The following is a 13151-nucleotide window of genomic DNA, read 5'->3' as shown; positions in this document are numbered from 1 at the left end:
TATGCTACCTAAGGCCATGAACTTGACAATATCTGCTCCAGAGAAGCCCAGATCCTTGCCCTAGGTCCCTATGATTTAAACCCAATGGTAAGCCCTCGTCTCACCTTTCTAAATATTCCCTCAGTTTATCAGTTAAGCTTATTATGTACTGAAGAGAGCTCTGCATGACACATTAGCTGTCTCCAGCTGGGAGGACTGGGGCAAGCCCTGCTCATCTCAGAGAAGGTCCTCTCCTGCTTCATTCAGAGACCAGCTAATTGGCTCTAACAAACAGAATTCCATAGAAACTCTGATCAGCTAAGGCAAGGTAGTTTTGAATCGCTAAGTCTGGCCATGCCTCTGGGTCAGAGGTGACCCACCTAGCATATGCTGAGTGTTCCCATATGCACAGGAGAGGCGAGCTGATGGGCCTTGGCGGGCAGGCAGGGAGGCCCTCTAGCTGTTCTGCCTCACCTGTGGGGCACCAGCAGGGAGGAGAGAGTCACCAGCCTCAGAGGGAGGCCAAGTATACGCCCTGGCACAAGGGCAGACTCAAGTTTATCAGTAAGCTTTTGCCCTGCATGAACTAAGTGAAGACGCCATTACAAGTGCCACTGGAAATCACCAAGAAACTGGGCTAAGAACCATATTCCCTGAGCTCAACCAGACACGTCGCTGGGGCCCCATAGTCTGTCTGCATCACGTTCAACCTGTAACTCTCTCGCTCTTCTTCCATGAGGTCCTGAGACCAGGATTCCTTAAACAAACAGGACGAGGGACCTGTAGACAATGGAGGAGACATGCCACTAGCAGGGTCAGGGGGACTGGGGTCAGGAGGGCGCGGCAGGAAGGAAGCCAGAATCAGAAGTATCCCAGCCCTAATAAGGCACCCACAGAAACAGCCTAGCCTCTGAAACAGCAGATCAGGTCCAGGGAGAAAGGGAGTCAAGGTTGTGAGCACCCTCTGCCCTGCCTTACCCGCTAAAGGCCAATACATTACAAGGGAAAATAAAAGTCTATTTATAAAAAAAAGTCTAAAATGCTTGGGTCCTCCTTAAACCTTCCGCTTTCAACACCAAAGGCCAGGCTGCAGCTTCAGATGTCTTTTAAGGGTTTGACCTGAAGCCTGTTTCAGCGATTATATAAATTATCAGCCTGAAGGAAGCTGAATGCTTAAAGCACCAAGGAGGCGGTTAACTGAAGCTTCTTTTTTTTTTCTTTTTTTTGAGAAGGAGTCTCTCTCTATCACCCAGGCTGGAATGAAGTGGCGTGATTTCGGCTCACTGCGATCTCCGCCTCCCGTGTTCAAGCGATTCTCCTGCCTCAGCCTCCCAAGTAGCTAGGATTACAGGCGCACGCCACCATGCCTGGCTACTTTTTTATACTTTTAGTAGAGATGGGGTTTCATCGTGTTAGTCAGGATGCTCTCAATCTCCTGACTTTGTGATCCACCCGCCTCAGCCTCCCAAAGTGCTGGGATTACAGGTGTGAGCCATCACGCCCGGCCTGAAGTTTCTTAAATACAGAAAGGCTATGCAGATACAGTGTTTTTTGCCCTTTAATTGTTCTTATTTCTTAATTTAAAAAGAAACCTAGGGCTTAGATAGTCCTGTCTTCTATTTGGATGTCAGCAAGGTTAAAAAGTGCAATGCCAGAAGTATGTAATTACAGGTGGCCTGTGGCATTTGTTTACAGGACCAGGCAGAAGGATGCCGCGGGCACCAGGAGGCACTTGTCTAAGAACAACAAGAAGAAGCAGCTGCTGAGAAAGGAGGGCAGGGACAAAACAACACAAGACATTTCCTTTTTCTCCCTCTAGCCACCCCCCTGCCACATCCCCTGATCATGGGTCTCAGAGAACACATCCTTATTTGCATTTAGATAAAAGCATATCACCCACATTCACTCATTTCTCTATTTTAAAAAGTGCCCAGATTGCTCAAAGATAGCAGAAGTAGGAGATTAAAAAAAATCTGGAACCACAAAGTTAGTAGTTTCAGATGATCTGGGGTTTGGCTGTGTGAGGGGTGGCGGAACGCAGGTAGGCGCCTCAGTCGTATCTTTCTGCAGCTTCCGTTCTCAGCTCCTCACATGGGGGAGGTAGCGCACTCCGAGGTCAACTCCATGTCAAAGGTGAGGGACTCTGGAGGGACAGACAGGGAAAAGGGTTCAGTTGTCCACCCTCTGCAACTGGCAGGGCACGACCCCAGCCCTTTAGAGGACGGGGCTCAGGCTACCACTGCTATCTAGTCTCCTGCCCCTTAAAGCCCAGGGATGGTGAGAAAAGCCAGATTTACTCTCCTCCCTAGAAGACCCTACCTCTGGAAGGGCCCTTCTCCTTCCTCCCTTCACTGATTCTCAGATCTCTACATTTACAGAAGATCTAAGGCTGTCCTTGGCTCTTCTGCCCTTGATCTACTATTTAATTCAGAAGCCCCGAGTCACACGTGGCCACCGAGCATTTGAGATTTGGTTTATCCAAACTGAGCTGTGCTGTGGCTGTCAAAAGTCCACCAGATTTTAAAGACTTATAGGAAAGAAAAAAATGAAAAAAGAAAAAGATCTCAACTTTTTTTTTTGGAGCCAGAGTCTTGCTCTGTCACCAGGAGCCAGGCTGGAGTGCAGTAGCGCAATCTCAGCTCACTGAAATCTCTGCCTCCTGGGTTCAAGCAATTCTCCTGCCTCAGCCTCCCGAGTAGCTGGGACTACAGGCGTGCCACCACCACGCCCAGCTAATTTTTGTATTTTTTAGTATAGACAGGGTTTCCCCATGTTGGCCAGGATAGTCTCGATCTCTTGACCTTGTGATCCGCCCGCCTCGGCCTCCCAAAGTGCTGGGATTACAGGCGTGAGCCACCGCGCCCGACCTCAACTTTTTCTTTTAGTTTAGTTTAGTTTTTTTGAGATGGAGTCTTACTCTGTTGCCCAGGCTGGAGTGCAGTGGCACCATCTCGGCTCACTGCAACCTCCATTTCCAAGGCTCAAGGGATCCTCCCATCTCAGCCTCCCGAGTAACTGGGATTACAGGCATGTGCCACCATGCCTGGCTAATTTTTACATTTTTTGTAGAGATGTGGTCTCTCATCCTGTTGGCCAGGCTGGTCTCCAACTCCTGACCTCAAGTGAGCCACCCACCTCGGCCTCCCAAAGTGCTGGGATTACAGGCATGACCCACCGCACCCAGCCTCAACTTTTTCTTAAATGTTGAATTGAAGTATGTTGGATTTACGGGGTTAAATAAAATATATTGTAAAAATTAACTTCATTGGTTTCCAATGTGGCTGCTAGAGGACTTATATTTGCACATGTGGCATTCATGACATTTCTACTGGAGAACAATGCTCTAGAACCTCCTACCATTCCGAGTGACCAGCTCTCGGTTGTGTACATGCGAGCATCACTCAAAAGGGGAAACAACTTCCCTCAGAGGAACAACATCTGTCAACCAAATACTCACCAAACTGCCCTCCCGCTGAGGGTTCAGCACCTTCACCATTATTTCCAAACTGCATCAATGAATCTAAAGTGCGGGGGGACATCGGCAGGTCAATGGTATTGCTGCAGGTCGTTCTGTAGGAAATGGGGGGCAGCAGGAGGGGAAAGGGGGGGTTGACAAGACACAATGGAAAAAAAAAAAAAGAACAAACACACACACACAAGCCATCAAACTCTGGTCTCCAACAGAAAAATAAAAGCTCAAGCTTTTTAAACACACAAGGTCACTTTGAGTACTAAACATAGCCCAGGGGCTTCCAACCCTTGGCAGATGAACTCTCACCCAGTGTCCTATTCCCAGGGATAACTGAGGATATTAGAAATAAAGGCAAAATTGGGAAAGGAAGCCACTTACGGTGTCACACAGATAAACTTGGTCTTCAGGTATGGGGCAGCGCCTGGGAAGAACAAAACCAGTCTTCTTACTGACTGTTACTTCACATTCAGTAAGCAGAGCCAGAGGACGCTGGCTGCCTCAGCAGGACCGATTTGAAGCTCACTCCATCCTCATGCAGAGATTGTCTGGAAAGCTCTATCTGCCCCTCAGGGTTGCCCGCCCTCATCTTTACTAAGTGATATTCTAGGTACTGGCAGCTTTGAACTTCAGTCCTTTGCACAAAGCTGTGCTGAGCTGCAGAGACTTTTCAGCATAACCCTTTCCCACCTGAGCCTAGACTAATGCCAACCTTGTGTTCATTCTTTCCCTAGATTTAAAAGTTTAACAGCCTCCATGTGGTCTTAGGATTCTACTCTGGCTGGTCCTATCTCTTAGGTAACTTCTCTGCGTGCAGGAACCGAGCCTGTGTAGTCTTTGCATGGTGTTCGGCCTAGATACCAACATCACCCAGTCTTTAAGAGAACATGGAGACGGCTAATGCTTGTGGTTCCAAAGCCAAAGGTTATACCTCCTATTCCTACCAGCACTCATCTGGCCTCTACCACATTTTTGGATGAGGGCATGGGTAACTTCCTACTTGGATAAATACATCAATCAAAAAGCACCAAAGAGAATATGACTTTGCAGGGCAGTACAATTGATTCAAATAGAAGACCAGAGACCTGGATCCAGGTACATCTTCAACAGCTAAGAGACCTGGAACAAGGCGTAGTCTCTTTTTTTGGTGGCGGTGGTAGTGGCGGTGGTGGTTGATTTTTGAGACAGAGTCTCATTCTGTTGCCCAGGCTCGAGTGCAGTTGCACAATCTCGACTCACTACAACCTCCCCATCCTGGGTCAAAGCAATTCTCCTGCCTCAGTCTCCCAAGCAGCTGGGACTACAGGTGGCACCACCATGCCTGGCTAATTTTTGTCTTTTTTTTTTTGAGACGGAGTTTTGCTCTGTTGCCCAGGCTCGAGTGCAGTGGCGCGATCTCGGCTCACTGCAACCTCTACCTCCAGGGTTCAAGTGATTCTCCTTCATCAGCCTCCTGAGTAGCTGGGATTATAAGCACCCACCACCATGCCTGGCTAGTTTTATTTTTTGTAATCTTAGTAGAGACAGGGTTTCACCATTATAGCCAGGCTGGTCTTGAACTCCTGACCTCAGGTGATCCACCCGCCCTGGCCTCCCAAAGTGCTGGGATCAGGCGTGAGCCACCGCACCCAGAATAATTTTTGTATTTTTAGTAGAGACAGGGTTTTGCCATGTTGACCATGCTGGTCTCCAACTCCTGACCTCAAGTGATCCACCCAGCTCAGCCTCCCAAAATGCTGGGATTATAGGTAAGAGCCATCACACCCAGACTTGGCCACAATGCCCAGCCCATGTTCTTTTTTATGTATAAAATAAGAGGGAGGGGGAAGAAAAGGTGCCGATTTTCTATGAGCTCTGTCATTTATGTTAGAAATGTGATGATGGGAATCAACTGAATTTTAGATGCTGAATGCTTATATCAAGAGGTCGAGGAACCTTGCAGACACTGGCAGGAAATCTGGGGAATTCAGGTGAACAAACCGTTGAGAAGGCACGGGGCAGGGAGGGGCGAGCTGCGAACAGCACAGCCATAAATCATGACGCTTACAGAGACCCTGAAGGATGGGAAAGCATGATGACCGTGTGAAAGAAAGCACTGCAGAGTGGCTCTTGGGCTACCCTCTGAGCTTACTTTTGGCCAAGAAACTGATCAATTCAGTACAGAATTCAAAGGAGCTACTGAGAAAGGGCTTCAGTATCTTATAAATCCAATCGTTTTGGCCCAGCCCTTACGGAGCTGACACCCTAGACAGAAAAGGATTTAATTCTCTAGCGATCAAGATAGCTGAGGCTGGGCACAGTGGCTCACGCTTGTAATCCCTGCACTTTGGGAGGCTGAGTTGGGTGATCACTTGAGGCCAGGAGTTTAAGACCAGTCTGGCCAACATGGCGAAACCCCGTCTTTACTGAAAATACAAACATTAGCTGGGCATGGTGGCACGACTATAATCCCCAGCTACTGAGGAGGCTGAGGCAGAAAAATCACTTGAACCCAGGAGGCAGAGGCTGCAGTGAGCTTAGATCGCGCCACTGTACTCCAGCCTGGATGACAGAGACTCTCAAAACAAACACAAAAACAAGGCCAGGCTCGGTGGCTCAAGCCTATAATCCCAGCACTTTGGGAGGCCAAGGAGGGAAGATCACTTGAGGTCAGGAGTTTGAGACCAGCCTGGTGAAACCCTGTCTCTACGAAAAATTAGCCAGGCGTACTGGCGTGTGTCTGTAATCCCAGCTACTCGGGAGGCTGAAGCACGAGAATCTCTTGAACCTGGGAGATGGAGGTTGCAGTGAGCCAAGATCCCGACACTGCACTCCAACCTGGGAGACAGAGCAAGACTCAGTCTCAAAAAACAAAACAACAACAACAATAACAACAACAAAACAAAGATAGCTGAGAAAAATGCCTTCATTTGTGGCTTTGTACAGGTTGTAAATGTACTTTATCTAATCTGTAAGTGGCTCAGAACCTCTCCCTCAAGCAGAAGGAAATGCCTTGTGGGTTTCCAGTAGAGAAGGAAGAGAGAAGAGTCCCAGGAGGATAATTATCTTGAGACTCTCACACCATAATAGTCTTGTGATGGAAAGAGAAGAAATGGTCACATGTTCCTTCCTGAAGGCGCCCATTTTATAACAGGGACCTCCCCCCACCAAGCCCCTCAGGGTACACTCCTCTCACTGAGACTGGCAAATTACTCAAGTAATTAGTTCTTTTCTCTTGATGAGTGCCTTGCCCCTCAGCGAGGCAGGCAAATTACTCAAGTAATTAGTTCTTTCTCCTGATGAGGGCCTTGCCCCCAGGAAACTGGGCAGGAAAGGACCTGGCCTCCCAGCCCACAGGAAGGGCAATGGTAATGGAGGATGCAGCCTCAGACTGGGAGGTGGGAACTTGAAAGCAGCCCTGGGACCCCAATGTCTTTTGCAAAAGGAACAAAGAGCAGTGTGGCTGGGGCTGATAAACAGATCTCCCAACTGAAACACACGTGGAAAGAGAGATAGGCGGCAGACAGGAAGTGAGTGAAACTCCTATAGTGTGAACAAAACTCAGGGCAGGAATGAAGGATAAAGGCTACTGTCAATTAGCTCCAACTCCCTCCTCCAGGCCCCATGCTGCTCCACCCCAAGAAGATCCTCAGAAGGAATTCCTAGGAAAAAGTAGGAGAGAAGTTGGTGGGTTTCTGTGTGTGTGCTATTTGGACAAAAACAGCTTTTTCAACAGTAACCTGGGCAGGGAGGTTAAAAAAATCACGTTAAAGAGCCCATCATTAGGCTGGGCGCGGTAGCTCGTGCCTGTAATCCCAGCACTTTGGGAGGCTGAGGCGGGTGGATCACCTGAGGTCTGGAATTCGAGGTCAGCCTGGCCAACATGGCGAAACTCCTTCTCTGCTAAAAATACAAAAATTAGCCGGGCGTGGTGGCAGTTGCCTGTAATTCCAGCTACTTGGGAGGCTGAAGCAGGAGAATTGCTTGAACCAGGAGGCAGAGGTTGCAGTGAGTCGAGATCGCACCACTGCACTCCAGCTTTATAATTACAGAAAGTTAGATAAAACAAAGAATGGCAAATCAGAGGCTCCCCATCAGGATCTCCACAGGGAACCCAGAGAGTCAAAGCAACAAGTGCTGAAAGGGGACAGGGCTGCCTCCTCCACACTGAGGACAGCTCCAGAGATTACAGTTTTGTTTTTTCTTTTTCTTTTTTTCGAGATGGAGTTTCACTCTTGTTTTCCAGGCTGGAGTACAATACCATGATCTTGGTTCACCGCAACCTCCGCCTCCCAGGTTTCAAGCGATTCTCCTGTCTCAGCCTCCCAGCTAGCTGGGATTACAGGCATGCACCGCCATGCCCAGCTAATTTTGTGTTTTTAGTAAGAGACGGGATTTCTCCCTGTTGGTGAGGCTGCTCTCGAACTTCCGACCTCAGGTGATCCGCCTGCCTCTGCCTCCCAAAGTGCTGGGATTATAGGCGTGAGCCACCGTGCCCAGCCTGTTTTGTTTTATCTTTTTTCTTTTCTTTTCTTTTTTTTTTTTTTTCTGTAGAGGGGTCTTACTATGTTGCCAGGCTGGTTTTGAGCTGCTCCTGGCCTCAAGTGATCCTCCTGCTTCAGCCTCCCAAAGTGGCAGGATTGCATGTGTGAACCACCACGCCCAGCTGAGATTACAGGTTTAATGTAAAATAATACTTTTAATTTCTTTATTATTTGTAAGACAAGGTCTTGTTCTGTTGTCCAGGCTGGAGTGCAGTGGTATAATCATGGCTGACTGCAGCCTCAACCTTCTGGCTCAAGCAATCCACCCACCTCAGTCTCCTAAGTAGCTAGGACTATAGGCACAAACCACCACCCCTGGCTAATTAAAAAAAATTTTTTTATGCTCTCACTACGTTGTCTAGGCTGGCCTCAAACTCCCAGGCTCAAGTGATCCTCCTAACTGGGCCTCCCAAAGTGCTAGGTCTACAGGCATGAGCCACTGCACCCAGCGAAAATAATTTATATGTAACATATAAATACACATCCTCTTACACATTAAAAAATACCTTATTTGCAACAGTTGCACATTCTAAATACCGATCCCTTGCCCTCCACCCAGGCACTGTCTTCCCCTTCAAACATGATGCTCCCAGCTCTTCTACTCTGGTGTAAACCATTCTCCCATGCTGCTAATAATCATTTCCTCCAGAAAGCCTTTCTTCAGCCCACCTGCCTGCCACACTGACATGGTTCAGTGACAGACAAAAAGTGGTACACTGGGCTAAAACCCGTGCTCAAACCTTCCAGCGTCTACGGAAGCACTGTGCCAGCTGGGCATCCTGTTAACAAAGAACTGTCTTCACTTTCTCTTCTCATGTTTCAGGCATGTTTTGGGGTATGTATGTGTATCAGTCCCTTCTTTATTTTTATTATTGACGCAGTGTCTCACTATCAGCCAGGCTGGAGTGCAGTGGCACGATCATCGCTTACTTACAGCCTTGAACTCCTGGGCTCAGGTGATCCTCCCGCCTCAGCCTCCCGAGTAGCTACAACTACAAATGCGTGCCACCACACCCGGGTAATTTTTTTGTATTTTTGTAGAGACGTGGTTTCACCATATTGCCCAGGCTGTATCCCCTCTTAAGACTAGTGAACTCTCGTGAAGCAGGGGCTGCACTAGTCTAAGTGATTCTGATTCTCCTCTCAAATCCCATCAGTCACCCCCAGAAAAGCACTCATTACAGTGCGTTCCCATAAGGACAAATAATGATCCCCCAGGTTATTCAGGCATTTGCCTGTCTATCCTCCAAGGATCCTGAAATTTCCAACTTTTCCCAAAAATTAAATGCCAGTAACATGGAAAATCAACAACTACCTGGGTCAGCTTCGGGATGCTCCTGGCTCTCTGGCCGACAATACTTTCCGAATGCCTCCTCCTTGGGAATGTCAGGGTAGAGATAGACCAGCGGAGAGACCAGGATGTTGGTAGCATCCATGATCTTATAGCCCATGATGATTTCGGCAAATGACATGTTGTTCAGCTGCTGCTTGGTGTATGGTTCCACCGACTGGATCTGGGTCTTACCTGTCACGGGACATGGGAAGGAAAGATCATGGCACCTACAGCTAGGTAATCTCAGAGAAAAGGGCCCATTTTTATTTCCTCTAAGGGGAGAAGACGTAAGCCACCCTAGTGTTAAGACCCTGAACCTCCTGTCCAGTGACCTGGTACTGTGGAAATGTTTCAGGCTGGCTTCTAATTGAGAAGAGGCTACCAGCTAAGTCAAAGGCCATAAACTTGAATATAACTACTTGCGTAAGATATATTAACAGGATAAACAGGAAAGGGATGAAGAATAAAATTTAAACTGCAAATTTCTCAACCAATAGCCACTGGAGGAAGCAAAACAAAAGCAAACCAATGCTTCAGCTGGAAGGATTTAGAAGTCACCCAAATGTGTCTGAGTGAGGCAGGGAGTCAGGGCCATCTCCACCCACCAGGGGGCAGTAGGTGCCTGGAACTAGCAGCGGTGATGAGGCCTCAGCAGCCGCCAGCAGGTGGGGTGGGTGGGAGCCTCACTTACCACTGATGTCCTTCTCCACCCAAGTGAAAGTGACGCCGCCTTCTTTGCTGCTTTCACTGAACCTTAGCAGGAAGGTGCCTGGAGGCTTGGTGCTCAGGATGGCCCGCTCCCTCTCCTTACTGATAAAGCCCATGATGTACCTGAAGCCAAGAGGAGGAACAGTGTTGTTACTGCTAACAGGTCAGCCACCCACTGCCACTGGCTCACCAAGAGCAGGAGACTTGGTTACACCTGTGCACACTCTGTCCGACCTACCCTTCGTTCCAAAGGGCCAGGATATACTTTTTCACAAGGTCAATGATATTGTCCAGCCAGACCCAGAAGGAGAAGCCCTTGCCAGCCATGTTTTCCTGGAGAAAAGAATAACGGGAAAGCCAAGTCTACCGCCACCCCAGCCTTTCCCTTCCCGGGGCACAGTGCACCACCCAAATCCTGAGGCCAGTCTACTCGCTGGCAGGTCCTACTGGCTGCTGGACCAAGAGTTTAGGCCTTCAAGCCAGAGCCCTCCACAACAGCCGTGCAGGTGAGTACTCCCATTCCCACGAGGATTTAACAAGATTGCTTACTTTGCAAAACTTAGCCCATGTGATCTGACACCCTGAATAATTCACACCAGGTCCTGAGGGAAAAGAAAAAGAATCAAGTAGTACATTTTCAGGTTGGGGTCAAGATGTTATTTCTTACTTTCTTTTTTTTTTTTTTTTGAGACAGAGTCTCGCTCTGTCGTCAGGCTGGAGTGCAGTGGCGCAATCTCAGCTCACTGCAACCTCCTGCCTCCTGGATTCAAGTGATTCTCCTCCCTCAGCCTCCTGAGTGGCTAGGACTACAGGCATGTGCCACCACGCCTGGCTAATTTTTATTATTTTAGTAGAGACAGGGTTTCACCATGTTGGCCAGGATGGTCTCGATCTCTTGACCTTGTGATCTGCCCACCTCAGCCTTCCAAAGTGCTGGGATTACAGGCTTGAGCCACCAAGCCCAGCCTGGTGTTATTTCTTAAAACAGAACACACAAACATTGGTCCCACAATGGGCCACGAAACCACTGGCGTTCACATATTAAAAGGTGGCCTCTGTTGTGTGTGTACACACATGAGGACAAACACACTGCCGTTATGTGACCCATCTTTGTTGCTGGGTAGCCCAGCAGGGATAGAGGGTGATACAACAAGTCCCTGCTCTTCCCAGCTTGGGTGGTGGGCTGGGGACCAGCAGCAGCACTCACTAACAAGCTGACATCTGGTGTCAGACAGGTGTATTTGGTGGCAACAGCTTTATTAGGATAAAGCTACTTCTAGCCCAGGTAGCACATAAAATATTCCACTAATTCTTTTTTAAAAACTAGCCTATAGGCGGCTGGGCGCGGTGGCTCATTCCTATAATCCCAGCACTTTGGGAGGAAGAGGTGGGCAAATCATGAGGTCAAGAGATTTAGACCATCCTGACCAACATAGTGAAACCCCATCTCTAGTAAAAATACAAAATTAGCCTGGTGTGGTGGCGCATGCCTGTAGTCCGAGCCATGTGGGAGGCTGAGAGAGGAGAATCACTTGAACCCGGGAGGCGGAGGTTGCAGTGAGCCGAGAATGCGCCACTGCACTCCAGCCTGGAGACAGAGCGAGATTCTGTCTCAAAGAAAATCCACAAAAAACTGGCCTACAGTTGATTAAAGAAATGGATAGGGAACAAGGGAAAAAAAAAAAAAAGAAGAAGAAATGGATGGGGAATATCAAGCCTTTAGCTCTACCTTCCAAAACACACTTAAAAGATCTTCTAGGCCGGGCATGGTGGCTCACGCCTGTAATCCAAGCACTTTGGAGGCCAAGGAGGGTGGATCACCTGAGGTTGGGAGTTCAAGACCAGCCTGACCAACATAGTGAAACCCCATCTTTAAAAAAAAAAAAGAAAGAAAGAAAAAAAAAGATCTTCTAAGGTTAGATGGAGTGGTACCCTGGAAGGGTGAGTGAGATAGCAACCAGGAGAAAAGAAATCTACCTCCTACCTCAAAAATTATCACCCTGACTGCAAACTGCCTCTGTACCCTGACTCCTCCAACCTGATGGAGTGGGGAGTGCCTTGCTCAGGAAACATGACCTAATGATCAGTAGACATGGCCCAAATGAGCAGTCCTATAGGCCAGATCCCTTTCTTTTTTTGATTCTTTTTTTTATTTTCACCCACAGCATGAAAATGGACAGATCCCTTTTCCGGGCAGGAGGGAGGGAGGAGGGGTGAAAATGCGAACCCAAGAGTTTCTCTGCCAGTGTAGTCAGCTGCTCGATGCTCAGTCCTCGCTTGGTGGTGGAGGAGAATTGCCAGCTCAGAACCTCGGCCACTTGATCCCACGTTCCAATTGGGGGCTTGGTAAAAAAGTTCACGTTCTATTGGAAAGAACACATTTGCTCGTTTAGATGAGCGATGGTGCTCATTGTCTATACTAGGTAACTATAAGTTGCAGAAGATCCTGGGGCACCAACTAAAAGGAGGGGGCACTAACCTTGGGGTTGTTGGTCAGCATGTTGTACCACAGGATGGACGCCCAGGCATTTGGCATCTGACAGATGTTGGAGATCACCACAACTGGCAAGGAGTGGGTCTGCGGAGGAAGTGGGCACTGAGCAGGGTGGCAGAGAGGCTCGCACAGCCTCGGAAATCTCTTCACCCGCATCTCACGGGGCTCAGAATGAAAGGACATGCCATAAGCCACACCTGCTGCCAACTCTAGGCAAGGAGGGTGACTGAGTCAGCTGAGTCAGCAATCAGAGTGGAAAGAATGCCCAGCATGGCCACAGGGCTCGGCTGCTGTCAGAACATACCAGTCCCTTGTAAAACCTGACTTGCTCACAGCTTGACTCACAGTCTACAGATTGCCCCATTTTTAAGACCCTGAAGGCATTCTCCAAGACTTGAAGCTGTATCTTCACATGAAACAGAGAGGTCTCAGGAATCAAAGACCAGAATTCCTGCTTTTCTAGGTATATCTTAATTAAAAGTCAAGAAAGTTGGCAAAAGAGAATGTCATTGCCATGGTTTTCTGTATACTAAACACATTGGCTGCTAAGACTCTTGTGCCAAAACTTTATAAAGTTAGCTCTAATCAATTTCTTTCTTTCTTTCTTTCTTTTTTTTTTTTTTGTTTTTTGAGACGGAGTTTCGC

The 13151-nt window shown here is 48.2% G+C and overlaps 1 protein-coding gene across 4 annotated transcripts in view; it reads right to left on the bottom strand.

The window, feature by feature from the left end:
• Positions 1 to 833: 833 nt before the first annotated feature.
• Positions 834 to 13151, bottom strand: part of STAT3 (signal transducer and activator of transcription 3) — a 78016-nt gene continuing 65698 nt past the window's right edge. The window contains exons 16-24 of one of the 4 annotated variants that reach the window (XM_017509414.2): positions 12492 to 12590; positions 12240 to 12375; positions 10562 to 10614; positions 10251 to 10345; positions 9996 to 10135; positions 9284 to 9496; positions 3830 to 3872; positions 3437 to 3499; positions 834 to 2122 (exon numbers count right to left, since the gene is read on the bottom strand). In XM_017509414.2, coding sequence (XP_017364903.1) covers positions 3475 to 3499; positions 3830 to 3872; positions 9284 to 9496; positions 9996 to 10135; positions 10251 to 10345; positions 10562 to 10614; positions 12240 to 12375; positions 12492 to 12590 — 804 coding nt within the window. In that variant the 3' untranslated portion in view covers positions 834 to 2122; positions 3437 to 3474. Of the gene's footprint in view, positions 2123 to 3436; positions 3550 to 3829; positions 3873 to 9283; positions 9497 to 9995; positions 10136 to 10250; positions 10346 to 10561; positions 10615 to 12239; positions 12376 to 12491; positions 12591 to 13151 lie in introns of all 4 variants that reach the window. The other 3 variants (XM_017509413.2, XM_017509415.2, XM_017509412.2) reach the window with 3 other exon arrangements.

The sequence above is a fragment of the Cebus imitator genome, unplaced genomic scaffold (genome assembly GCF_001604975.1).
Source record: "Cebus imitator isolate Cc_AM_T3 unplaced genomic scaffold, Cebus_imitator-1.0 Scaffold415, whole genome shotgun sequence".
Classification (NCBI taxonomy): domain Eukaryota; kingdom Metazoa; phylum Chordata; class Mammalia; order Primates; family Cebidae; genus Cebus; species Cebus imitator.
The sequence above is the reverse complement of the archived record's forward strand: the minus strand, read 5'-3'. Positions and strand labels throughout refer to the sequence as shown.